We start from the raw sequence: 27,893 nt of genomic DNA on the forward strand, positions 1-27,893 counted from the left end.
GCAGCAACAAAGTGCCTCTGATAGCGAGTGGGATATGCTGCCCTTGCAAACTGGAGGGGTCTAATCACGCATTTATCTGTGCTTCTAATTAAGGCCCTGGAGAGTTATCCCCACAAGAGATCTCCTACCTTTATTTTTCCAGGGTTGCCTCCTTCTAGCTTATCTACCAGCAAGGAGCAGGAGAAATGCCTGGCTTTATCCAAGAGGGCTCATCCAGAAACCCCAGGTTTCTCCCCAGAGGTCCTATCTCCCTACTATCTGGTCTTGTTGAGGAGCTGGGGTGTTCATGCCGGAGAAGAAACTCAGAAAGGACACAATGGGTGTCTTCAAAGATATGGATTCAAAAAGGAGTTCCAGGGGCCGCTCTCTGGGTCACTCTAAGAACCACAGCTGTCCAGCAATAGCACAGACCTCAGGAAGATAGCGGAAATGGCTGCATGTCTCCCCATTAGGGGCAATGCCTGAGGCTTTCTGTACTGGGCAGGGCCTGGACGGTGCTGACCTTGATGTTGCCTCTTCAATAGTGGGAACTTTTTCAGGCAGATGGCAGTTCCAGGGGCTGAAGTTTTTCTCCTGGATGAGATGATCTCTTCCATCCATCCTAGGAGGTCAGCCTTAGGAGCTAGGACATTAGCTCTTCTCTCCCTGGGGAGAATGTCTACCCCTATACTCCCTGGGGAAACACTCCATGCCCAGTGATCAAGGTACAGGAGACCCTAGTGCTCAGTCCTGGGTTTAGGGTGGGCTGTTCTGCCAGTTTCCTAATTTACTTCAGAAGCTATTCAATCTTGGCATAGAAGAGACTGGCCCTTTATACCTCAAGTAATCCTGGATTGGGGCTGGGGGTGAAATGTTAAATAATTTCAGAAACAAGTACCAGTAGCTGCCCTAATGCAGGACTCTGACCACTTCTAGAACTAAATTGGGAGCCTTGACCTATTCGCGTCATCCACAGAGCAGTAGCCAACTGCTTTGACTGCTGGAGAGGGTAAGGGGGAGACAGTGAGCTGGGCAGCGGAATGGGTATAGGCCTGGAATGCAGCCTCACAGGGTTTTTCCCTTCAGCGTTCTCCTCTCAGCCTCTGAAGCAGTGGTGGAAGCCCCGTTTCCAGGGACCCTGTTTCCCAGCCTTCCTGGCAAGGCCCAGCCCTAAGGCATGAGAAGGCCTAACTGAAGTGGGTTCTCGTGCTCTTCTCAACCCGATTGTGAGTACTGATGTTCTGAATGCCAACAAACTGTGCAAGTCTTTTGACCAGGGTGACCAACATGTGGCCCCAGCCCCCCCAGGAGCCTGCAGACCAATGAGAGGAATCTACGCAAAGAACTTAATCTGGGGCCAAAGCTTGAGAATAGCAAAAGAGCCTTGTGAACAGGGATTAGAGGTGCACTGGGGAGGGGGGCTAATTTGGATTAGGGGTTTTAGGGACCTCCCAAAGGCCAGGCGTATACCCACAATGGCACTCACTGCAGGGGCTGCCTGAGTAGGTGCTCCCAGGCAGAGGGGATTGAAGGGCGACTTGCAGTTGCAGGAGCAATGGTGGCAGCAGTAGCCTCAGCTGTGGTCACAGGGACAGCAGTACCAACAAGAGTTAACGTTGATTGTTCCTTTTGCGTGTACCAGACATTGTGCCAAACACTAAGAATTTCTCATTTAACCCTTAGGTTACTATTATAGCTTCACTTAATAGTTGAAGATACTGAGGCTTAGAGATGTTGAGGAACTTGCCCAGGTCAGTCAGCTCGGAAGCCAGGGCTAGGACTGGAATTCAGGTGTGACTGGTTTCCAAGTTCATGTCCCTAACCAACGCCATCACGTATTGCCATAGAGATGAGAGTCAGGGCCGACGATGCAGGGGCAGGCACAGCCGCCACGGGCTCGGAGTCCCTCGTGTTGGTGTTCCTCTTACGTTGTTGAGATGAGTTGATGACACGAGGAGAAGGGCAGGTTGCCCCTGAACTGGGGGCTCATCGAAGGTAGTTGCTCTAGATTAGATGTCACTCTAGTGTTCAGAGAGAAAGTCAGCCGAGACGGGGATGGGCAGAAGATGGAAAAGACTCACTTTCATGCACAACTATTTTATTCTAGACGCCTCTGCCTTGAACCGCCCGGGAGCTGGGCCTTCTCTGAGGGGCTCCCAATGGGAAATACACATGAGCTGAGTCTCCTGGGCCAAGTTTGCACCTCTACTGTCTGGCTGAGTATGAACCCCAATCTACTAGGGAAGCTAGACCTCTTACCGGGACCCTAACAAAAGAACATCTACGAAGTAGGAAAGGTACAAGGCTGAATCCTCAAGGCTGGGGAACACTTATGGTAAATAAAAAGCAGAGTTTCAGATGCCCAGGAAAAATGCTGCCAAATGAACTGAGCCCATCCACACTCTGAAGCAATAGGCTGGGGAGAGCCAGGACTAGGGCTGGGGTCCCCGCACCTTTTATGTTTATTCCACACACTCTCAATGAGTGCCTCCCTGGGCCAGGTCACGTGCTAGGGGCTGGTCAACAAGGGTCTAGTGATGGCAATGACGGTGATGATGGCAGTGGCCATGGTGGTAGTGACGCAGAAGAAAGGGGAGGAGGCAGAGGGTGATTTTCTGACAACAGTGTTGTGACCGTGGGCACACACAGGTGCCCCTCCCAGCTGATTCCTAGGGATTTTAATTGCAGAGACTTTCCTTTGGCCTACACAGTAGGGTCTCTGACAGTTCCAATTTTCATTGTGTTAGCCACCCTTTAATTAAATGTCACACTCCACACCCCAGTCTTTGAGTTCACTGGACTAATGCGTGTCCCAGGGCTTGAAGAGATTGCGTTATTTAACAAATATAAAACTGAGTGACTAGTGTGTGTACTACTCAATGCTAGACACTGAAAGATGGAGACATCTAAGACACTCTCCTCCCCCTCTAAGAAACTGAAATTGAACTGGAGGAGACAAAATATAAGCCCGTGAAAGTTGTTTTGCTCTTGTTATTGCTGTAGTTTAACTCCACATGTCGTATTCAATAATGTGCTTAAGTGAGTGACTCAGATAAACGGTTATTGAAATTCTGATTTTTAAAAAAACTCAGAATAAAATACATTGGGCTCTGCGAGGTGGAGGTTGAGAACTGGAAGTTGGGCCAGACTGCATAGTGGGCCCACTGGAAGGTGGGCCAGGTGCATAGTGCACCTAAGAAACAGTGAGCAGCCCAGGTGAATTGTTGGGGAAGGTTTGACTTGGTGAGCAGAGGTTAATGGGAGAAAGATGGTGGCCAAGACAATTCCCTTCTCCCTACAGATAGTGTGGAATCATGTGAGGTCCTGAGGGGAAGAAACATCACAGAGCCAGTGCTTTAGGTTAAAGAACAGGCTCTGTGTTACATGAGGAGAACTCTGCAAGAGACAGGACCACAGAGAGCCCCAAGGAGCTGAGTCCATTTGCACCATAACCTACTGCCATCTTGCTTAAGGATATTCCTGGGGGATAAAAGTCCTGCTTCGCAGAGCACACCACACTGGAGGTAAATAGAAAGCAGTGTCATGAATAACCCCAAATGGACATATACAAAATCATTTCTGCTTGGTTGGAAAATGGATGCTGAAGGTCATTTTACTCTAGTTCATTGGCCTTTTGACTACTGGGTACATTTGAGGGAACCAACATTCTGTAGGTCAAGGTCATTAATAGAAAGAGGAAGAAACTTGAAAGATTCTTGAGCTAACTTTGGGGTGACAAGACTTGGGGACAAACCATAGCATCTTAGAAATGGAAAGGACTTGAAACTGAGCTCTCTGATTATTTGAAAATGAGCTCAGTGAAGAAACCTAATGCTCTCTGCCTGTCTGAACCAGTTTGAAAGGAGCCTGTTTTTCCGTCCACATCCAAAGTTAGCTAGCTCAAACAATGTAGTTCATCTGCTTTTCCCTATTCTCTCCACGCCCCTCTCAACACCTTTCATCTTTCTGACATGAAATTCTCTGGGTCCTGGTGTTATTATTTCCCTGGCAGGTGGAATATGCACCCAGAGAAGGGGCAGAGCCCATTGCTGCAGTCTGGGACCCTAGAAATGGGGGTGGGGGCAGGGTGGGAGAGGATGTGGAGAGAGTGAGGCAGAAAGTTCTGTGTTAGTAACAAGGGGAAGGGGCAACACTGGGCACAGAAGATGAGGAAAGCACCCCAGACAAGACAATTGGGAGCAGCTAGCTGACAACCGTTTTACGGTCGTTTCCCGGGACTGAAGGGTTTTCCAAGACAAAGGGCTTCCAGTGCTACAACCTGGACAGTTCTGGAAAACCTGGATGGTGGATTACCTTAACATCACCCACTATATCACAGAGTTCAGAGTACCAGATACTCCAGTAGTTTGTAGGGGTCACTAAAATTACACCTCTCCAAGTCTTTCAAACTTAAATACCAAGCGATTCACTGATCTCTCACCATCCCTATTATCCCTCTTCCCCTCACCCTGCCCCCCCACACACGTGTTAACGTGAATTCTCCAGATTATTAAGAAAACAGGTAGCTGGATGAGATCAATTTAAATTCAATTCCACTCTCATTTATTAAATAAATTCCTGCTGTTACAGGCCTGGTGCTGAGTGAAATCCCAGACAGGCAGTCAACATGGTCCAAATCCCCATCTGTTGGTGCCACGTTAGTGTAGAGGACATTGTGCAGTAAGCCTCTATTTATTAAAACTTAGCAGAGGATGTTTAGTAACCTGACACCTGGTGGTGGTTCCCTTAACACTGTTAGTCTTAGAACTTTCTAGCGGTACTCCTAGGCATCGCTCCACAAACACCCTTTTCTGAGTCTAGGGCCTTCCCCTGTCCTCTCCTCAGCATGAGCATTTCCTTCCCTGTGCTGCAGCCCAGATCAGGAGGAGCACGTCCTGTCCGTCCCACCTCAAGAGAGAAACATCACAGCAGTTTAATCAAGTGGTTGAACAGCCCTTAGGGTACTTTTGTGCTAATTAGAAGAGGTGCCCCTTCCTCTGGGCAGATGCAGCCCTTTGCCTGGGTTCATAGCTGAATTCCAGTCCCCACTCACCCCTCACCGGGCCCTGGTGCCAGGCACGACCCAGAGGGCCCTCAGGGCTGGGTGGCTTGCTTAAATCTCAAGGAGAGGCTCATGTTATACTGGTGAGCTGGAGCCTCTGGCCGGAATTCTCCTCCTCCCAAGGGGAGGGTCATCAGAGTCACCTGCCTTCTCGACTACTCCTCCAGGGCTGGCTAAGCTCTGTCTTCCAGTCCCAGGTCTTTTCCTCTCTGAGCCCTAGGGGAAAGTGATGGTCCCCCAACTCCCACTTCTGTCCACTCTGGAAACTGCCCTGCCCTACTTCCCTCTGGCTTAGGGACCTGAAGACTCATTTTGATTTTTTCCAGCCTGAGTGTCCTTTTGCCCTTAGCACATCCTGGCATGTGTCTCACTAAGTTCCTGCAGTCTTATTTCCCTCTCCTCCTACCCTGGATTTTCAGGCTTTATGACAGGACGAAGTCCTAGCCCTTTAGTGTCAATCAAGCACTCTAAAGTTCTCTTTCTTTCCTCTTTTTTTTAAAAGTCAAGCTCTCTGGACTCTTTACAATTCCCCCACCCCCCACCCCCCCACCTGCCCTGTCATCACAGGGAGCTTTCCTGTAAGCTCAAATGCACAGAGGTATGTCTGACAAGCGCGGTCTTGTTCTGGGAAGGACACGTTTTCTTCCATTTACTCATTTCAAAATACTACCAGGCCCCCATTCCTGTATTATTTTATCCATCTTCTTACCTTTCCCCCTTCTCCCAGCCACTTCTGGAGGAAGTTTGTAAGGTTTTTTCTGACCCCAACCTCCTTTGTTGCATGATTCTTTTTTAAAAGAGAATAGAGGCTGGAGGAAGTACCTTAATCTTTTGATCCTGACTGAAGTTTGAATCGTGATCCGCCTCTTCCTTTGCCCATTTCCAAAGCAAACAAGCCGGGCTTCATGGCTGGTGGTAATTAAGCCAGTCAGCGGTAATGACACGGTCTCTATTTCCCATCGGAGCACCACACAGCGCTGTCCAAACAGGAGGAAGAAGGCCACCCCTACCCCCACCTGATCCCCTAAGGAGAAGCCCCTGGAGAGGGGGCACCTGCCTCAGGTGTGGGAGAAATGGCTATCACCCTTCCCTGTGCCCACCTTATAACCGAGTCTGTTGGGCCCTGGGACGGGAGGAAGTTAGGAGGGGGACAGGAGAAGAAAGTAAACACCTAGGCAGGGCAGGAGCACTCAAGGTCCTGGATGACCACAGGCAAGGTAGGAACTGGGAGGAAAAATGTAAAAGTGGATGTCAAGAAAGAAATATGAAAACTGAGTGTTTTAGGAAAAGGGAACTAGAAAAGCCTGGGTCAGTGGGGAGGGATGGGTTGGTCCTGAGGGGGAGCCCCTAAAAATGCAGAGAGAGTGCAGGATGAACCCAGAGGCTGGAGGCAGGGACTTGCACTGAGTCCTTCACAATTCCAGCCCAGCCTGGGTGGAAGGAACCTCCTCACCGTTGTGCCAAGGGGCCCTAAGCACCACCCTCTAGGATGCAAACAGATTGGCTCAGACAGCTGGGGCTTAAGTGGAGCTCAGTGCTGGCACCCGAGGCTGGGGGCAGAGTGTTAACTCCTCCATCCAGAGCTAAGACCACCACCCAGCCCCTTTGAAACCTTCTGTCCACCTTCTCTTGTAGAGAAGGAGGCCTGCAGACAAAGTCCCCTTCTCCCCAGCGTCTTAGACCCCCCCACACACACTGAGGCAAGTGGGACTTTATGGCCGGGTTACATGGTGTGAGAGAAGGCTGTGGGTTCAGGAGGCTAGTTGTGAAATGAGCCTACATATCAGAGAGTGGAGAAGAGGGCTGCACACCAGCCCACAAGCAGGCTGTAGGTGTAGGTGTGAGCCAGTGAACCCAGGGGACTGGGGCGGACTGGCTCCCAGGTAGGGAAAAGGTACAGCCAGGCAATGTGCACTCCAGGGCATAACAGAGAACCAAAGGAGAGGACTGAGAGGGCCTAGCAGACATGGGGGGGAACCTTCTGGAAATGGATGTGGGCTGCACGGGCTGAGAAGAACGCAACAGGGAAGAGTTGCTGGTCTGGGATTGGAACTGAGCGGGAAACTAGCCTGGCAGTAGAGCCTCAGTGGTAGACACGGAGCAATCGTTTGTTGAGAGCTCGCTTGGCACATTTTAACTCATTTCATCCTCACACCAGTCCTACAACAAAAGTGCTCTTATTATTCCCACGTGACAAATGAGGAAACACAGGAGCAGGGAGACTGACATGCCCACGTCACGGTTATAAGTGACAAAAGAAACCGACGAACAATGGGATTCACTCCCCACAGGCCAAGTGCAAAGTGCATGTCCTTGTACACTGGGTGACTTCCTACACGGAGGTCCCCTCCATCCCTGGATCCACCACGCTATGGCTCAGGTCATGAGGTGGGAGCAGCTTTAACATGGAGCTTGGGGCTGCATCTGGAGTTCCAGCAGGGAAGCTCTGGAATCCTGAAAGCCCTCCTGGGGATAAATGGATTGGAAGAAGGAGAGTGTGGGGACAGAGCCGGGAGTGCAGTTTCCAGGCTCTCCGCCTCACGTGGAAAGGTGATGGCTCAGGTAGTAAATGGCCGTCAACTGTGATTGATTGGATGGCTATCAGCTGTGGCTAGTTGGCCGTCAGCTGTAACCAGTGAGCCATTGGCCACTAGTATAACTGCCGTGGCTACACTAGCAGCAGATGATGGTTGGCAAGCGCGGATTGCAGTTAGCAAGGGGTTGGTTGGTTGGCAGAGAAGCGGCTGGCGGATTGCGGATCGTGTGGCTCCTGCTTCCTGTGTCTCCAACCCAGCCACCAGAGAGACTTTAGTGGTATGACGCCCCTATCCATGGTTCTGTTGGGGTTCCTTTTTGGCCTCATCATGTCCTGCGTTCTTGTGTGAGGAGCGGGAGCAGAGACCCTGCACGACACTTGGAGCAGCAAGCAGCCAAAGCTCTGGTGCCAGCCAAAGCTCTCCAAAGGGCGGTGAAACAGTTTGTGCATATGAACACTCAGTCTCAGGAAGACCAGGAGGAGCAGCTGCCGGAGAGCTGGACCCCTGTGGAGGCGTGGGAGGACGTGGATGGTTCCCCAACCAGCACAGGCCGGAGAAAGCAAAGATCATTGCAGCCCTGTGAGCTGGGAGGTGCTTGCTGAGGCAGCTCGGATGCAGGACTTGTAGTCCCAGGAGGAAACGCTTGCTGAGTCCTCATTGGGAGATGTGGGTGAGGTCAAGGTCGTCCCTCACCCCCAGGCTGGGGAGGACTAGGAGCCCTCGCCCTGTGGAGAGGACATACGTTGTGGGGCCGGTGCACAGCCCTGGCGAATGACTGTGGACTATGGGGAATTGCCTTCCATCACTGATTTGATGGACCGCTTGACTGTTAGCTTGGGAACGTACCACCATGTAGTGGGACTGGTGGGTGTTTACTTCCTGTGTCTCACCCCGCTGCCAGCGAGACTGGTGCAGGAAGACCCCTTGTTGGGGAGCAGGCGGATGTTTACTTTTTGTGTCTTGACCGGCCGCCATCAAGAATATGTAAGCACCTTGACTGTGAGACATTATTGTTCCAGCATGGTACCCTGAGGAGGCCTGGCTGTGCCCAGGAAGACTGGCTGTACACAGAAAGACTGGCGGTACCCTGAGAAACTTGGGCTGTACCCAGAAAGACTGGCGGTACCCTGAAAAGCCCTGGCTGTGCCCAGGAATTCTGGCTGTGCCCAGAGAAGGTGGCAGTGCCCTGAGAGGCCCTGGCTGTGCACAGAAAGACTGGTGGTATCCTAAGAACCCTGGCTGTGCCCAGAAAGTCTGGCTGTTGGCCAGAAAGACTGGCAGTGCCCTTAGAGCCCTGGCTGTGCCCGGGGAGACTGGTGGTACTCTAAGAAGCCTAGGAAATCTGGCTGTGCCCAGAGGATTGGTTGTGCCCTGAGAAACCCTGGCTGTGTCCACCTGCATTCACCTCCAGGCTCCTCGCACAGGGCCCCTCGCGGAAGACACTTGTCGCGTAGATTGTGAGGCGAGACCTGGAGTGTTGAAGTGTGGGGACAGAGCCAGGAGTGCAATTTCCAGGCTCTTGGCCTCACGTGGAAAGGTGCTTACTCGGGTAGTAGATGGCCATCAACTGTGATTGGATGGCCATCAGCTGTAACCAGTGAGCTATTGGCCAGTAATATAACTGCTGTGGCTACGCTAGCAGCAGATGGTGGCTAGCAAGAGCGATTGCAGTTAGCACGGCGGATTGCAATTAGCAAGGGGTTGGTTGGTTGGTTGGCAGAGAAGTGGCCGGTGGATTACAGATCATGTGGCTCCTGCTTCCTGTGTCTCACCCCGCTGCCAGCGAGACTGGTGCAGGAAGACCCCTTGTTTGGGGTGCAGGCAGATGTTTACTTTCTGTGTCTCCACCGGCCGCGGTAGAGAATATGTAAGCACCTTGGCTGTGAGCCATTATTGTTCTAGCATGGTACCCTGAGGAGGCCTGGCTGTGCCCAGGAAGACTGGCTGTGCCCAGAAAGACTGGTGGTACCCTGAGAAACTGGCTGTGCCCAGAAAGACTGGTGGTACCCTGAGAAACCCTGGCTGTGCCCAGGAAGACTGGCTGTGCCCAGAAAGACTGGTGGTACCCTAAGAAGCCCAGGAAATCTGGCTGTACCCAGAAGGACTGGTTGTGCCCTAAGAAACCCTGGCTGTGTCCACCTGCATTCACCTCCAGGCTCCTCGCACAGGGTCCCTCGCGGAAGACACTTGTCGTGTAGATTGTGAGGCGAGACGAGACCTGGAGTGTTGAGTGTGGGGACAGAGCCAGGAGTGCAGTTTCCAGGCTCTTGGCCTTACATGGAAAGGTGCTGGCTCGGGTAGTAGATGGCCATCAACTGTTGATGGCCATCAACAGCTGTAACCAGTGAGCCATTGGCCACTAATATAACTGCCATGGCTACGCTAGCAGCAGATGATGGTGGGCAAGCGGGGATTGCAGTTAGCACGGCGGATTGCAATTAGCAAGGGGTGGGTTGGTTGGTTGGTTGTTGGTTGACACAGAAGCAGCTGGAGGATTGCAGATCATGTGGCTCCTGCTTCCTGTGTCTCCAACCCAGCTGGCAATGAGACTATAGTGATTTGACTCCCTCATCCATGGCTCTGTTGGGGTTCCTTTTTGGCCTCGCCATATCCTGCGTGCTTGTGGGGGGAGCAGGAGCAGAGACCCTGCGTGACGGGGTGGTTTCAATAATAAGTCTCTAATGGGACCTTGGCATCTGCTGGGAGATGTTGTATTGATAGAGCCCGGGGATTGAGGGTGATGGAAAGCAGTTTGCAGGAGAGGAGAACCCCTCAGTGTCCCTGGTGATCCTGGCAGCATTTGCCAAATATGAATGTAAGAGTCAAGGGATGGTGCCCCAAGCACAGTGATTGTCCTACAAGAAGTTGTCAGTCCTGGAGGTGGCAGAAGTGGTGGAGGCCCTGGAAGAGAGGTTAGAGGCAGCTGGCAAAGAGCAGCTCAAACCTCAGAGAAGCTGCCAAATGTGAGCTAAAAGGTCTTTAAGATGCTCCCTCTCCCCAGTGATTCATGTCCGTTTCACCTCCTTCAGCAAGCCTTCCTAGATTGTCTGTTCAGCCCTGCTCCCCTCCTTCCTCTGTATCCTCTGGCTGTGCCTTTCAAGTGCCTCCATGCCTGGATTATCAACTGCATTAGATGAGAGAGAGAGATCTCAGAGCGCCTCTCCCTCACCCCCCCCACCCCTAACCCCGTACAGCCAGGGCAGGGGTTTATACACAGAGCAGGTGGGGCTGGGGAAGGGTATTGCTGAGGGTTGAGGGCTCTCACTCCGGATCAGCACCAAGATTCTCAGGCATCCATTGAGAGAGAGCTGTCTGAGGCCCCAGGTGCTCTGGCTAGAGATGAGAAGGTTCAGGCAGCGGCAGCCCCCATCCACCTCCTGTGAGAGGACCGAGAGGGGAGGCAGGAGCCAGGGCCTGGCCAGTATGGAGGCTGGGACCAGCCTGAGCATGCCGGGGAATGAAACAGCATCTCCTCCAGCTGGCAGGTTTGCGGTGGGCCTATCCAAGATCATCCCGTACTCTTTGTGTTATAGGGAGGTCTCTCCAAGGGCACACAGATGGAAGGTGCAGTACCTGGGTCTGATGGCAGAGGGCAGTGTATGCACAAAATACAGGCACAGAGGAGTTCTTTTTCTTGCTTGGAAATTAGCAGTTGGTGACTAAATGGGAATGTGTGTCAATGAATAGACTCAGTTCCTCCACCCTGCACTCAGCCCATCTCAGCCAGGCCTCTGGGTACAGTCCTGTCCTAGATCGACTGTCATGACCCTGTACACAGCCAGCGAACACAGAAGGCTTTACAAACACATTAATAACTATTATAACTAACATTTATTGGCTGTCACTTGTATTTCTTCCATTATCCCTTTTCACATTCTCAACTCTCCTCTAAGGTGAGAACTTTGACAGATAATGAGGTAGCGTGGCTGGTAGCGTGGGCTGTGGAATGGGACTGGGGTTCAAATTCCAACTCGTCCATTTACTCAGGTGTGCCGTTGGGTGGGTTCTTTAGCCCTTTGAGCCTCAGTATCCTTGGTTCTGAGAAGCGCATCATTATACTTGCACCTGTGACAAGAATCCCTATCAGGTTGCTGGGAGAGTTGATTGAGTTGCGAGACAGTGCTGAGAACAGCACCTAGCATGTAGGAAGCCCTCAATAAGGACCAGCTTACGTCAATGTTATTTTATAAGGACAGGATCCTGGGTAGGCCACCCCTAACCATCCATTAGAAGAGCCAGGATTTGAAGCCAGGCATGTGACCGCTCAGCCAATATTCTGAACCTGGTGCGGGGTTGGGGGCAGCCTTTCCCTGAGATGGTGCCGGCTTCTGCCTGTTGTCTGAGGACCTAGTTGAGCATGAGTCCAGTTTGGTTGGTGAATGATAGAAACCGCATACGCACGCATAGAAAACACACATTTTTTTAACCCAAATGTGTTTCATCGTTTGTACGCCAAATCATCAGGACCCGTACGTACCTTGAGCTCTGTCTCTCTGGTGGAGGGTAAGCTAGACTAAGGCCACACATTCCTGTGGCAAATGTACATTGAGTGCCGAGTGTGAACCAGACTTGAGGACCCAGGAACAAGGGGCTGTGAGGGGGCAGACGTGTGTACAGCTAAGATGACACCAGGAAAATAAAGCAATAAATATAGTCAGAAACAGTGCTGCAGGTGTGGGGGGCTGTGAACTTGAGCAGAGCACTTAGCCACCGAGGCCTCCTTTTGCTTCTTTATAAAATGAAGGAACAGGAGACAGCTGTTGAGCCAGTAGCTCTAATGTTCCTTCTCATTTAATGCTTAACGACTTAATGGAGTCCACCTGGGAAGACCAGCAAATGCATGAACAGGGAGACGGCATTTCAGCTGGGCCACAAAGGATAAGCGGGCTTTCAATAAATGAATGGGGCATGGGTTCCCATGATTAAAAATCATATTTACCCTTTTTGAGCCTCTTGAGCCTTGCCTTTGGCTCAGGGACCCTCTCCCAACCCTTTGGAGTGTACTTTCTCTTCTAATAATGGCCCTTGCGCCATTCTCTGTTGCTCAGCTCTGCTCCTATTTCTTTAGAGTGTACTATCTCTTCTAATAAGCTACTTTCACCACTTAAAAAAAATCATATTTACAAAGGTCTGGGTGTGGAAAAGTCCTGGCCTGCTTGAAGAAAGACTGGAGTGTCAGGACAGGGGATGATGTGGGAGGGGAAAGGGGCCTGGGCACCCTGAATTGCCACTCTCAAATGAGGCTCATCCTTGGAAGGTGGTCTCACCCTTGAGGATTCTGCTCCTTAGCACCTTGCTCAAGTCTGCTGTGCTGATTCTGAGAAAACAAACACTCTTGCAGAAACACGTATGCACTCTTAAAGAGCACCTTTCTAATGCAATCAATAACGTTGTAAAGATTTTGTAGGGTGTCCGATGGACACTTGTCTCATTAGGGAGACCACCTCAGGGATGATGTAGATGCCTGATCACTGCACTGTACACCTGAAGCTGAACGATAATGAATGTCAGTTGTAATTTTATATATATAGTTATAAGAAGCGGAGTACAGCATTAGGAATAGAGACAGTGGAAATGTAATGGCTGTGTGCGATGTCAGAGGGGTAGTGGATGGGGTAAGTAGTAGATGACACAGTGTGAGGGACATAAATGATAAATGTTTAACTATTACATTGTTTTGTGCACCTGAAATTTAAAAAAGAGAAAAGAAATAAATAAAAAATAAAAATAATGCACTTAAACGAAAAAAAAAAAGCACCCTTCTTACTCCGCAGTTGTCACTACTGACATCATATTATATATTCCTTTGTTGGTTGCTTATTTTTACTCTTCCCACCAAACTGTAAGCTCTCCGAGGACAGGGCCTGCGCCTGTTTGTTTACCTCAGTATTCCCAGTGCCCGAGCAATGCCTGGCTCACTAAGGAGTTTTCAATGAGCCACTGCTATCTATACACAATAGATACAGAGGCATCCATAAACATATATACATGCGGGCCTCAAACTTTAGAGTGGAAAAGAGTTGGCTGGAAAAAGAGGAAAGCAGGGCCATTGTGAAGGAGCTGGATTGGGGAGGAGGAGCTGACAGGGGAGTGAGGAGGTAAAGAAAGAGGACTGGCAACTCTACCAATGAGAGGCAATTCGTGTGGGACACTGGGTACCTTTGAGAACCAGATCGAGAATGGGGTGAGCCTCTCTGCACAGTGACGCTGTATGTCTCCCAGGGCCAGTGTGTGGAACAGGGACCCTAACGCACAGGAAGCCCTGAGCCTGTCCAGAGGCTCATCAGTAACAAATCTCAGCTGTCTGCTAGGAGCAGCTCTGGCCAGAACCAGAAAGCAAAAATCCATGTCAGGCCAGAGACTCAGAGGAAAGCCAGAGTTAGATCATGGAAAGTGAGATGGGATGATGCAGCCATCAACATCTTGGGCAACAGATTGACACTGAGAATCAAATGGCAATGAGCGTTTATTGCGGGTGAAGCAGAGAACTGGGCACAACCCCAATCAGAGGACAAAGAGCCCCTTGGTGGAGGCCCAAGAAGGGCACATGGGGACATGGCAGAGGGGCTGCCACCTGGCTACAAGGAAGCATGCTGGACATGTGTATTATCTCTGCCTTGGGGGCAGTGACCCAGTGAAAGGTGGTGAAGGAGAAGGTCGCCAAGCACCCAGGATTGGACTTCCCTGCTCAGGAGCATCGCTGCCACTGAGGACAATAGGGAGAGGGGAGGGGACTGGGATCGTGGTTACAGGGACAGCATCTCCTCTCTTGGGAAGGGGCCCAGGGGAGGAAAGGAGGTGGATGGGTTCTGCAGCTTTCTGCCCTTCATCTGGAGGCCTTCTTTTTGGTTGCACAGCTGCTGCTGGAGGTTTTGGTAAGCGGATCTTTGAACTCGCTGCCACAGATACCTTTGGTTTTGACATCTGCTGCCCCAGGTTTGTAGCTGTAACTGCTCGAGGAGCCAAAGCCCACGCTGAAGCCAGCCCCTCCTGCCCCAGCTCCTGTGTTGCTGATGACAGCTGGAAGGGGCAAGAGAAGACCCCAGCCCTGTTGGTCCTCCTGGGGCATCCTGGCCACTCCCCTAGCTCTCTCCCTGTGGTGGTGTCACATGGGGACAGATTCTCTCTGTTGTGTAAAATGACCAGTGGAGATTTTAATCAGCGCTGGCCATTTTTCATGTACTGGGTCCCCTGTATTGGGCCTTTTCCTATTAGTCTGTGTCAATCTACTACTATCAGACTTGAGGTACCCCAGGCTCTAGCAGTGAATTTCCCCACAGGTGGGGCCACATGAAGAAAGGCCTCCATGGAGGCCTTCAGGTGACGCTGCTGAAGAAAAATACTTCCAGCTTGCCCCTGCCTCTCCTACTGACAGCACCTCCACAGAACTCACAATAGCTTTTAAATCCGGAGGAGGTGATTTCAGCTCTTTTTCATCATTTTCCTTTCAGGCTCCCCTCAATAACCTCTTACTGAAATTCAGGGCCTTTATTTTGTCTAGCCTCAGTAGAAATAGGATGTAGCCATTAAGCATTATTCTTATAATAGACTCTTGGATTATACACTGTTGAGTATCATTTGATCTTTCTACAGGTTATACATTTATATTTCATGACATTATTTTTCTCCATCTATGGCTTCTCCTTGATGAGTAAAGCAAGCTTCCTCTCTGTGTCCCTAAGTCTTCCCTGAATCCACTCTGGTAGTCTGGCTTCTCTTTGGTGTCATGGAATTAGAGGACCTTAGACTTGTAGTAAGTGACCAAGGGCAGAAAGGGGTCCTGCAGGTACTTACAGATGCTCACGGAATTTGGATATTCACCAGACATCCTGAAGAGGAAGAAGGAAAACAGATAAATCCTCTGTAAACCATCACCCCATCTATCCAGGGAGTCTCCTCTTGTTCCATCTACCCAGGAACAAGGGGCTGTGAGGGGGCAGACGTCTGTGCACTAGCGTCTCAGAACGTCCCACCTTCCACCCTATCTCAGCTTCCTTTCTTCCCATACTCCCCAGTGGGAGCTCTCAAGAAATGGAGAACCAAGGTGAAAAATCTGCTACAAGGAGTCAGCTCTCCATCAAAGTGGCTTGGGGATTATCTGATGTGTGGGATAATTGTGCCTCCGCTTCCCTCTAGTAATGCCCTGGGTCTTAGGCAATTAAGAGGAATGAGTTCACATCCTCACTGGGCCCCAGCATTGCCAGAGCAACCTTGAACTTACATGACCCTTGGAGGCCATCTGCCCCTCCCTCCACCCACCATTAAGGAAGCATTATGAAGAGTCCAGGCTGCGCTGTTTCTGAAATGTTGCTGACATTAATACTTCCTCTCCTACCACCTCTTAGGGTTTTCTTATAACTTAGATCTTCTTGTTGTCTAACTGGTCTTTTCTACTGCATCGTGTCAAGCCCACTTTCTATAAGGCTTTACTTCATTAGGGCCTGAACAGACCCAAACTGCTTGCTTTCAATCTTCCTACTAAGGTGGAGAGATGACTGCTCCAGACAAAAGATGTCTGGCCTTCTCACCGGCTCTCCTCGCCCTCCAGCAGCTTGCGGTAGGTGGCGATCTCCACGTCCAGGGCCAGCTTCGTGCTCATGAGCTCCTGGTACTCGCGCAGCATCCGGGCCAGCTCCTCCTTGGCCTGATGCAGGGCGGCCTCCAGCTCGTCCAGCTTGGCCCGGGCGTCCTTCAGGGCACAGTCGCCCCGCTGCTCGGCGTCGGCAATGGCCGTCTCCAGGTTGGAGCACTGAGGAGCAAACAGATTGAGCGCTTTGAGTGAGAGCGCAGTTCTGAGATTCTTCTCTCCTCATTTGGTCTTGACTGATACTAAATGTTCTGGGGTCCTCCTGGTTTCTCCATCTTTAGACGTCACTAGAGGGGATCTTGCCCTCAGTTCACCCTAACTCGTGCTGTGGTATGTGAAGGTAGAGCGTCCTTGTCATGGAAAAGAGGGGAAGGGCACTGAGAAGGTAGGCTACCTGGGCACACGGAGCATGCCCTGTCCCTCCCGGCTGTAATATCAGCTATAAGATTCTAATGCCCACCCTAAAAAGGCTCTGGGGAGCTGACCTTAATTCTGCCCCACAGTGTAAAAGTGGTCTTGGGAGATCCCGTAAATCATGAAAAAAAAATTGGGGAATAATAAAGTTCTTAGTAATAACATGTCTGCCCAATAAGCCTGCCATACTGAGTCTGGCCTCCAAAATTCTGCAGAGAATCATGTTACACGGCAATAGCCTTAAAAAATAACTGGCAGGTTTTACAAACTTACAAATATCACTTGCAGGAGGAAACTGCAGGGGGGGGCTCTGTGGTATCCATGTGAAAGTGCTGGAGGGTGAGGCAGGAGAGCTTCCTGAGCCTGTCAGTCTTGGGTGTGTATTCCTGTTACGTGGTTAAGGTGTTGGTGGGATCTACGTATCTGGCTTCTCTTTCTAGTGTGTCCCTTCCTCTGGAATTATATTTGCTTCATCCAAGGAGAAAGCTGACCCTGAGGCCAGATGGAATTCTAGACTGTTATCCAACTGGCGTCACCATCCTCTGCCAGGCAGGGCCCCAGCCATGCAAACATTTGCAGGCTTTTGTTTTTGTTTTTTAATTAAAGTTTATTGGGGTGACAATTGTTAATAAAGTTACATAACATTTGCAGCTTTTTGGGTGAATGGCTTACAGCCTCAGCGAAAACACCTAGGACCAAGCTGCCGAACCAGAGGAAACCATGTCCCATCCTCGGCACAGGGAAGGGCAAACACAGAGCAGAGCCCTGGGCTAACGCTAGGGTGAGAGGCTCTTCCTTCCCACTCTTCTCTAAAGTCCACTACCTATCCTCTCTCCAGCACAGGTTCATCACGTGAAACCTCCCAATGCCTCCCTTTTACCTGCTGCATCAGGTCTAAAACCCACTGCCTGGCTTTGAAGGCACCCATAACTCACCCCTTCCTGCCCAGGGGTGTCCTTTCTGTCACCCCGCCCATGTGGACCTTCTGCTCATCGTCCACACCTCTCCTCCCTCCACACATGCCACGCACATGCCCACCTCGGGTCTGCTGCTCCTGCTGGCTCCCTTACCAGGCCCCTACCCCTCTCTTTTCTGCCTCCCTCCCAGTGTCATCCCACCTCCTACAGGCAGCTGCAGCCCCGCGGAACTCCTCCAGCACTTAGGGGGCATGCCACCCAGTGGTGGATGCTTCGTTCTCCCATACAGGCTCAAACTGTTCTCTCCCGATGAGTTATAAATGCCCGAAGGAGGGACCCTTTTCCATATTTGGTCCTGGACAGGTTGGTGGTCAACAAAACCTGTTAGCTGACATTGTGTAGAACCCACCTGCTTCTTCACACTCCCTATCTCTGAGCGGAGCCTCTGGATGAGCCGGTTGAGCTCTGAGATCTCGGCCTTGGTGAGTTTGAGGTCGTCCCCATGCTGGCCCGCTGTGACCTGTAGCTCCTGGATCTGAGAGTGGGGGATGAGAGAAAAGGCGCACAGGACAGCTGAGCATTCACTTCTTACAGGTGTTCAGCATGAGGCGGGGAGGCCCACATGCTGTTCTCATTATCCAAGCAGCGCAGACACAAATGAAAGAGGGAGGAGGGAGAGAGAAGTAGGGAGAGAGGGGGAGAAAGACAACACCTTCCTTCTGGGTAGGAAGGCCCTGCCCCGGTTTAGCAGAATCCTTGCATTCTTAAATGTGAGCACTTTGGTGGCATTTGAATTTCCTGTCCTTATTTTAACAAAGTTGGAAATCAAAAGAAAAGCCAAGATATCTGGATTACCCACAGAAATGGTGTCAGAGTCTTATCAGGGCTGTGGCTGGTGTGGCTTCTGCTGTTAGCAAGGGCCATGGCAGGGAAAGAGCTAAGGCCGATACGTGTCCCCAGCACCTGCCACGCCTGTGGTTGACCTCCCTGGACCACCGGGAGGCATTTCCACAGGCCCAACTCCAAGAGGCAGGAGGTCTTCACCCAGCCTAAATATACATGCGTGCACACACATAAGCACATACATGCATTCATGCGTGCCTGATGAGAGGGCAGCAGCTGTGGTCACTGGGCCTTGGCACACCTGGCACACAGCTCACCTTGCTCTGGTACAGGGCCTCAGCCTCGGCCTTGCTCTTCAGGGCGATCTCCTCGTACTGGGCCCGGACCTCATCGATGATGCTGTCCAGGTCCAGGTCCCGGTTGTTGTCCATAGACAGGACCACGGACGTGTCGCTGATGTGGGACTGGATCTGAGCGATCTCCTGGGGGAAAGTTAGGAGAGTGGAGCAGTTAGAGGGTCCTCACAAGGGGAGCGCCTCTCCTGATCATTCCTAGAAAACCCCTCACTGCCCTTTCTGCCCTCCTTCAGCAGAGCCCACCAGGGCCAGTGCCTGCTGGGTGTGAGATGCACGTGTTGACCTGTCAGCCATGTGGGACCACCCTCTCCACCATACACTCGGTGCTGTTCCCACCCCTGTTCCTTACTCTGCAGCAATGGCCCCCCTCCACCCATAGAATCAAGTCTGAGCTCCTTACATGGCACTCAGAGGAGCCTCTAGGGAGCCACCAATGATCTTGCCTTCTCCAGGCCCCTCATGCTTCAGCACAACTCAGGTCTCTGAATCTCCACTTGTTCTGCTCCTTCATACAGGAGCGTCATGCCCTTCCCAGCACCCATGGAGAATTCCCCTATCTTTTTCCAGGAGCCTTCCCTGACAGCTCAGACAGAACACACCATTCACTCTGTCCTCCGACAGCTCATCTGCACGCTGTGTTTCCTACCAGACTGGGAATTCCTGACGGACAGGAATCATTGCTTCTCCATCATGGTCTCCTCAAAGCCCACCTCATCACTCAGCTCATAGTAGGGCTTTAGCGACTGTCAGCTGCACTGAATTGAAGGCTTTTCTGCCAACGTTTGGTCCACACAACCATCTGACCCAAGGGCCAGAAGCCACTTGTAGGAGGAGGTCAGCAAGGTCCTTACCCCTTCATAGAGGCACTTGAAGAATTTGATCTCATCTGTCAAGGCGTCCACCTTGGCCTGGAGCTCCACCTTGTTCATGTAAGCTGCATCCACGTCCTGGGGGACACAGAGAGCAGCCAGCTCCCCTCCCTCACTCCCTCCCTCCTTCCTCCCTACCCTGCCAAGAGGAGCCTCAGCTTCCCTACTCTTCCCTCCCCTTACCCTATGCTTCCCAGAGAGGCCCCATGCCTGAGAGCAAACCAACAAATGTGCAGTGCAGTGGTGCACCAGAAGTGTGGCAAATGCCTAGATTTTAAGATGGCAGGTTCTGGGAGCAGCATGCATCCCAGGCAAGGGACTTGGAGAGAGAACCTGGGAAATTAGAATCCCACGCGCCACTGCCCAAGGGACTGAGGGACCCACAGGGTCCCTTTTTCCTCAGCCTACGAACATCACTGTGCCAGGTGCTCAGGGAGCTCTCTAGGCTTCCACCCGCACTGGCTGCTTTCCTTACCTTCTTAAGCACCACAAACTCATTCTCAGCAGCTGTGCGTCTGTTAATCTCCATCTCGTACCTGCATGGGCAAGAGAAAGGGGAGAGAAAGTGTGGCCATGGGGATAATTCAGTCCTGCAAATGGTCACGAAGCAGTAAGTGTTCACCTCTGTGTCAAGAGCTGCAGGGCAGTGGTCTACAAACTGAGGTTCATGCATTGCCTTCCTCAAGGGGATGTGCCAAGGACAGGTTTAAAGAAATCAGTTTCCTGAGTTCATATGCAGTCTGGGAATGTACCTGTGAGAAGATGTCACGCAGGTTCCACTGCCCCACTTCCCTTTCACAACTACTCCCTCCCTGAGACAGCAGAAAGACACCCCTCCGCCATCTGGCACCTTATTAAAGAGCATTAGCCCGGCGTGCAAAATCTCCCAGGCACCAAACAAAACACTATCCCACCTTCGAGCTGTATGTGATACCTGTTTCTTCTACATATTTCTGTTCCACGTGAAGCAAGATCTTGGAAATAGGTGTTCAGATAGTACTGGGATGTTCTTAATACAGATATATTGTGGACTGGGGAGGTAAGAGTATTGGTCATTTCACTTAAACACTTCACTATACCACCCCTTACTGTTGCCAAAGAATGTATTACAGGACATTTGGGAGAGCAAACAAAACAGAGCATTGGAAAAAAATAAAGCTAGAAAATGGCTTTGTAAATATACTTTAACATGAGCAAATCTTTTCAGCTTTTTACTCCTTCCTAAAGCATGTCACTGACTACCAAGATTGGGGGTGGGGAGCCTTGTCGAATGGCTGAAGTATTACAGGTTAGTAAAGTGGGTTATTTAAAATGGACTAGAACATTTCCTGAGACTGCCAGATTTTTCTAGTTATACTGGATAAAACATACAGAAAACCATTTATATGATTTGTCTCAGATCCCATGTATATTATTCAAAAGGTAATTGAAAACTTCTTTTTATACAATTATATTATGAAATTGTTGTTTCTTTTACAATCAATCTTTATCTCATATTATCTTAGTAAATCTTATCTTCCTCCTATTAACGGAAATAAAAGCATATGCTAGTTGCAAAGCAATTCGTTTTTAGCAGTTTACATCTCTGTTCCATAAAACACATAGAAAAAGTTTGATCACGATGGCTATCAAAATTAATGACATTCATTTATAATAATTTTTCATTATTTACTTCTAGAAACCAAAACCCAGAGTTCAGTGCAAACATACACACATTTACAAAGAGAAACAATACATTTTATGGTACTACTGATTTTATAAATAACTTATTTAAAAAATACATTACAAAGCATAATTGAAAGTTAAACAGTGACAAAGTACATATTGATTTACTTGTTTTTGAACATAGATATATTAATTATATTAAACCTATATCTCTTTAATCTTAAAAGTTTTCCATAACCTACTGTACAAGATGTAGTCCTTAGTTTATTGCTGAGTGGATTTTATAATAGTCCCCAAAGTGCATATCCATATTTTTTACTTGAATTTAGAAATGAAGCCAGACTTTTTCTGACAGAAAGCAACTCTTAGTTCTGTGGTTTGACAATAACAGCTCGCTTTCCAATTAAACTAGATGGCAGATAGATATTTTCTATAAAGTGAATAAGCTAAATCTGCTGTTCTAAAGTTTCGGAAATGTGTATGTGTGTATACATATATAAAAATGGAACTAAACATTTTTTTTAATTAAAGAACTGGCAAAGATGTACTGAAGACTGACGGTGATTTTATGTTGCTAGTCCTTTCTGGTCTGTTGGATCAGACATGTTGTCCTTAAGGACAGAGTATGTTGTATAAACAGTAGTTATCGGGTTGGTCTTGATAAAATTGTTTTCGTAAAACTTTCCATAAATTTGGAAGATAAATGACTTTGCTGACTAGGAAACAAATCCTTTTTGCAATTCATGTGTTTTCAATTTTTGCTCTCAACAAAAAGAGGGAACTAAGTTGTCAGCTGACAGATTCTTAAAAATGATCTTTAGTAATGAGTCATAATGTGACTTTGATACAAAATCATTCATCTAAGAAATATATATATCAAATGTGGGATATTTTGTAGGCACTGAGACTAAATCAATGAACAAAACAAACAAATGTCATTGCTTTCATGGAGCAGAGAGAAACAATAAGCATGACAAATAAATTATATAGTATGTTAGAAAACGAGTACTATGAGAGAAATAAGCAGCAAAATTGGAAAGGCTTTCAAAGAACTGAGTAACACTGCTCTTGCAAAATTTCCTCCCTGAAAATCTATTTGAATGTATGAAGTTTCCCAGCACTTAGGTAAGAATGGAAAAGAATCCGGTCTCATTCTAGCAAGAATCAATATGCATACTCCACTTCTTGTGTGTGTGTATATATATATATATATAATTTTAGTTAACATTTATTATTGTTCAGCTTCAGGTGTACAGTGCAGTGATCAGGCATCTACATCATCCCTGAGGTGGTGTCCCTAATGGGACAAGTGTCCATCGGATACCCTACAAAATCTTTACAACATTATTGATTACATTCCCCAAACTGACTTTCATATCTCGTGGCCATCTTGTGGTTACGGACTGTGCTTTCTAATCCCCTCACCTTCCCCCTTGTCCCCACGCCCCCCCATCTAGCAACCCTCAGTTTTTGAAATGATAAATGTTTAACTAATACATTGTTTTGTACACCTGAAACTGAAAAAAACAATACGCATGCATGAATGATTAAACCACTTGGGGTAAAAAAAAAAAAATCTTCCCCATTCAACTCATTAAAAAATGTATTTCCAGAATAAATTCTTTAGACACTTAAAAACTTATCACAAGAAGAAATTTTTCTGAACTTTTCAAGTTACAGATTTTGCGGCAGCTAGGGTGATCAACAAAAGATTGTAAGGCATAAAATATATTACATTGGAGCAAAATCCTGTGAGGAAAGTGACATAAAAGTGGGAGTTCAAGTGAAGAAAGGATCAAGGTCAAGTTTATGATTTTTAAAGCAGAGCTTCTTCGTTATCTTTTTTGATGAATGATAGTGGGAATTAAACTGTTTTGGCAACTGGATACACTTAAACTAGTTAATGTAACCTTTATCATTTTAAATGACAAAGTACTACACAGTATGCTTGAAATTATGTCCTTTGCAACTACTTAAATCTATGATAAAAATTTTATGTCAACTTTTTTTAAAATTGTGAGATTTTTAAAATTGTATTTAAAAATTATTTTATAGTCTATGAGAAAAATCTTGACCACTGCTATAGCATACAGTGGTGCTTAAGACACACACACTGACTATTCTCTAGAATCTCATAGTTTTACAGAAAGGTAAATGCACTCAAAATTCTAACATAAGGATGACATGATTAGGATCTCATGATATATCATAAGAGCGGTAAGAAAAAGTGGCTGAGGACCCACAGGTGGGAGAAATTAGTGATAAAAGTAATATTAAAAAATAATAAGTGCAGCTAATATTTCTTTTACCCCTTACTACAGGCTAAACATTGTGTTAAAGTCTTCACATACATCCTTTTATCTAATCCCCACAACAACCCTGTGAAGTAGGTTCTGTTATTATCTCCCCATTTTATTAATGAGGCAAAGACTTGCCCGAGTTCATAAAGCTAGTTAATAGTGAAGGTAGGATCCAAATCCAAGACTTCTGACATCAGGGACACAATGCCTAATATTTGTCTAGCCTTTTGGTTCTTTGCGAGCTGTTGACAGATTGCTATCTGGCTTTACCCTCTCAACTGCTCTTGCAGGTGGTAAGACAGGTATCAGTATTTGATTTTCGTAAGGATTAAAACTGAAGCTCACAGAGGATCAAGAGTGACCCAAGGTCATTCAACTAGTGAATGCTAATCCTGTAACACCTGGCCTTTCCATTCCGAAAGGCCCAGAGCCAGCAGACCCCTGGATGCCTCTGACCTGAACATCTGGGCTATGCCGGCAGCCCTTTCTTCTTCCAGGAATCCTGCTCACATCTCCATCAGGCTCTATATTCCCATCATAATTTCTCTCAGTTCATACTGCATTAATTTCCACGGACTAGGAGCTATCTGAAAGTGTTCTTTAAGCCTGTCTCCACAATCTGTGTGCTTTCAGAGGTCAGAGACCATGTCACCTCTTTCCTCAGGATCTCCATGAAGAGCTTAAGCCAGAGTTCTGCCTTGGGGGGACTTCAGAATAGGGATGGACCGGCAGATCAACCATGGAACAAAGAAATTACCTAGCTCTGACCGTCTCCACCCCATGAATTATGGCGGAAGTTATCAATCCCAAGAAATCCTGGCACCTGGAAGCCAACTGCCCAAATAGCAGATCACACTGAGTGCAGGGGTATCACTTTCTCCTCCTTGGCTCAAACTAGAGGGAGAAAGGTTCCCTGGCTCCAAGTACATCCTCAATTATTCTCTTTAATGGTGGCATTCACTAGTACAGATATGCCTCCTAAGTCTCTCTTCCTTCTCTATGGGAAAGGAAAATGCAATGGGATCAGCAAAGGATCTGAGAAGGCAAAAATGCTGGCTCCAAATCCAAACCTCACCTGTCATCAAGACCCTCCAGGGGCATATTCTCTGCCTCTCCACTCACCTCTTCTTGTAGTCCTCCACCACGTCCCGCATGTTCCTCAGCTCCGAGTCCAGCCTCACCCTGTCCCCAGACAGCGTCTCCAGCTGCTTCCGCAGGGTGCTGATGTAGCCCTCGTACAAGGGCTCCAGGTTCTTTCTGCAGTTGTTCACATCCAGCTGCTGCAGCAGCTCCCACTTGGTCTCCAGCACCTGGTTCTGCTGCTCCAGGAACCGCACCTGGAACCGAGAAGTGGTCACAGCCCAGAATCCCCATGCTTTGCCTCTCATGAGTGGGAAGAAGGCCCCAGAAATCAGATGCATTCATCCTGGGATGGGGGTAGAGGGCAGGAAAGGTTAAGGCTCCTTAGAGAATGGATTCAGCCAGGGGGACATGCCCATCTGGGTCTCCGGGACAAGAAATAAGATCCAGTCTAAAAGAAATTGGGGATGAAAAGAATAAGAAAAGGTTGGGGGCAGCAGGTTAGCTCAGTTGGTTAGAGCCCAGTGCTCTTAACAACAAGGTTGCCAGTTCGATCCCCACATGGGCCACTGTGGGCTGCGCCCTCCACAACTAGATTGAGACAACTGCTTTACTTGGAGCTGATGGGTCCTGGGAAAAGACACTTAAATAAATAAAATTTTTTAGAAAAAGAATGAGAAAAGGAAAAAAGAAAAGAGGGGAAAAAACAGCACAAAATAAAAATAAAATTATTTTTTAATCTGGAAAAAAAAAGAAATTGGGAAGTGGGCTTAAGCAAAGCTGTAACTGTTTCTGTGGGTTATCATGATTGAGGAAGCTTCTTTTGCTATAAATGCTGGTACTTTCAGAGTGAAGGGAAATGGGAAGCAGGGGAGATAGCACTGGAAGTTCATCATGGTGGTCAGCATGTTCTTTTTTATGTGCAGCCTAAGTTGCTCTTGGTTTGTTTCTTTGGTTTTCAAAGTGGGTTACCACATCTTTCTAAGGTTCCTTCCTACTTGACCAAAGGTTTCACGTTTTTGGACTAAATAAACTCAAGCACTCTGCTACTCACTGGCGTTCCTCTTCTCACCCATCTTTTCAGCTTGAGGAAGAGAAGGAAATATGCTATGGAAGAACAGACTTAGAGGAAGAAAATGACCCTTGTCCTCTGGAATAGCAGCTGTTTCTTCCACTTCTGTCCTCTCCCCTCCAACCACTTCCCTTTCTCTTCCCCAGCACAGTGGTGAGGGACACAGTCTACAGCTGCCTGTTCTGTCAGCGGGGGCACATTGCTTAGCCTCCCTCTGCCTGAATTTCCTCATCTGCAAGGCAGAAGGAGAACAGAACCATGGGTGTGAGTTGATAAACAAGAACCACTTGGGACAGCACCAAGGACTGAGAACGTCAGCTATTGTTAGTATTATGTCCCCTGTCACTCATGGCCTAGACCTTCTGCCCAAGGTGGAGACAAGAGAAGCCCATTCCTTGTGTCCTCCCCATTTGTTGAGGTCACTGCCTCTGAAGCTCCGGAGACATCTTCCCTGTTACCCCAATTTCTGGGCACCCCACACACACATACACAACACACACATGTAACTTGACATGTCCTCCTCTATATCTTCTCCCTTCATGTCCATCTTTCAATTTTCTGGTCCTTTTCTCTCACTTCTAGAAACCTTCCTGGTTTACACCTTTGTCCCACTTCCTGCCTTCCAAGTCCTTCCCCACTCACCAAGCATCAAGTCCCGTGACACCTGCTGGCCTGTGTTCCTCTAGGGCCCCTGTCCTGAATGTATGTCCCCAGATCCTCGTCTGACATTGAGAGCCTTCAAAGGGCCCGTTCCATGCATCTCCTGTCTCTGACGCAGCCCGTCTCCCACCCCTTCCCCAGATCTTCTCCTAGAAAGAAGGAATGAAGCTCTGATTTATCCCGCATGTGTGTCTAGCACTGTTCTAAGCACCTGATAAACATCTAACTTGCCCTCATTACAAACCTACTGGGCAAAAGCCACTCTTGTGCCCATTTTACAGATGAAGAAAGGGAGGCTCAGAGGGATAACTAACTCATCCAAGTTCCCACGCAGCTGTCATGTGCAGAGCGAGCACCCTTGTAAACAGTGGTCATCAGTGCAGGGACAGATGCTCCAAGGACCCACCTTGTCGATGAAGGAGGCGAACTTGTTGTTCAGCGCCTTGATCTGCTCCCGCTCTTGTGCGCGCACTTTCTGGATTTTGGGGTCCAGCTCCACGTTGAGGGGGGCCAGGAGGTTCTTGTTGACGGTGACCTGAGGGATGCCACCTGGTGGACACACAGATGGACACACGGGCCCCAGGCCGGCGGTGCCAAAGACGGTGCCCACGAAGCCCCCCAAGCGGCCGCCGGTTCCTGCGCAGTGGCCCAGCGCAAAGGCAGCGCCCCGCCCGGCTGAGGCGCTCAGGGCCAGGCGCCGGCTGCCCCCCAGGCTGAAGAGGCTCTTGCTGCCAAAGGCAGCTGAGCTCTTGACACCAGCTCTGAATGAGGCGGAGCTGCTGCTGACCCGGCCAGAGATGACAGCGGAGCAGCCACTGAAGCCCAGGCGCTCCCCGCCAGGGTAGGGGTGCAGTTGGCGGCTCATAGTTTCAAGGACGTGCTGGGTGGTGCGACAGGCAGGAGAAGGCTCAGAGGGCAGCTGGACCTTCCTTCACCCTGGCTCACCCCTTAAATAGCTGAGCAGAGGCGGGACGGGCTGGAGTCAGCCTAATTTGTAGGTCAGGAAAATCATTTAGGCCACATGGGGCCTTTTGGGTTCTTCATTTAGGAAATTACCATCCCTCTCTAAGATTTTTGTCTCTTCCTCCTGAACTCCCCATCAATTCCCTATAAAATAGCCCAGAACCTTGCATTTGCTTAGCTTGCCTCCTGCATTATAATAATTTGGCTGCCTTATCTCCACTTGCTGCCCTCCAATTACTGGGGTTTTCACTGACAAGATCTCCAGTGGAAGCTTCCAGTGGGTCTGGCCTCTCTGGGTGTGTGGGGGGAAGAGGGAGGTACAGGGAAGCAGATGTCCAGGCTGGTGCTGCGTCACATGGACATGACCAGGGCCAAGAATATTCCAGAGAATTGTCCTTAGCCTGTCCCCTGATGCTTCCTCGGGCTTCTGGATGAGGATGGCTGTGTGCTGAGTACTGGAAGGAGCTTGGGAGAGTGGAGGCTTGTGGCCTGTCTGCAAGGAACGCTCAGTATGCTGGGGGAGGCAGGACACAGTGACAGACCTAAGGTGACTGAGAGCGCTCGTCACAAGAGCTGGGGGGAGTGACTT

The 27,893-nt window shown here is 49.1% G+C and overlaps 1 protein-coding gene across 1 annotated transcript; it reads right to left on the reverse strand.

Moving 5' to 3' along the window:
• Positions 1-14,028: 14,028 nt before the first annotated feature.
• On the reverse strand, positions 14,029-27,611 carry KRT72 (keratin 72). The gene is made up of 9 exons (XM_081060326.1): positions 26,748-27,611; positions 24,652-24,866; positions 20,040-20,100; positions 19,547-19,642; positions 18,657-18,821; positions 17,906-18,031; positions 16,107-16,327; positions 15,373-15,407; positions 14,029-14,598 (listed from the first exon to the last, which is right to left on the reverse strand). The coding sequence occupies exons 1-9, from the start codon at positions 27,204-27,206 to the stop codon at positions 14,405-14,407; spliced, it is 1,572 nt and encodes a 523-aa protein (XP_080916452.1). The 5' UTR covers positions 27,207-27,611; the 3' UTR covers positions 14,029-14,404.
• Positions 27,612-27,893: the final 282 nt, after the last annotated feature.

The sequence above is a fragment of the Rhinolophus hipposideros genome, assembly GCF_964194185.1.
Source record: "Rhinolophus hipposideros genome assembly, chromosome: 9".
In the NCBI taxonomy this organism is placed as follows: domain Eukaryota; kingdom Metazoa; phylum Chordata; class Mammalia; order Chiroptera; family Rhinolophidae; genus Rhinolophus; species Rhinolophus hipposideros.

Excerpts from the sequence above, each read along its gene's own strand:
- KRT72 (XM_081060326.1), bottom strand. The coding sequence starts at position 27,206 with ATGAGCCGCCAACTGCACCCCTACCCTGGCGGGGAGCGCCTGGGCTTC. Across the intron at positions 19,643-20,039 it reads AGTTTGTGGTGCTTAAGAAG|GACGTGGATGCAGCTTACAT; the intron begins GTAAGGAAAGCA and ends TGTGTCCCCCAG. Across the intron at positions 16,328-17,905 it reads TAGGGAGTGTGAAGAAGCAG|TGCTCCAACCTGGAGACGGC; the intron begins GTGGGTTCTACA and ends TTTGCTCCTCAG.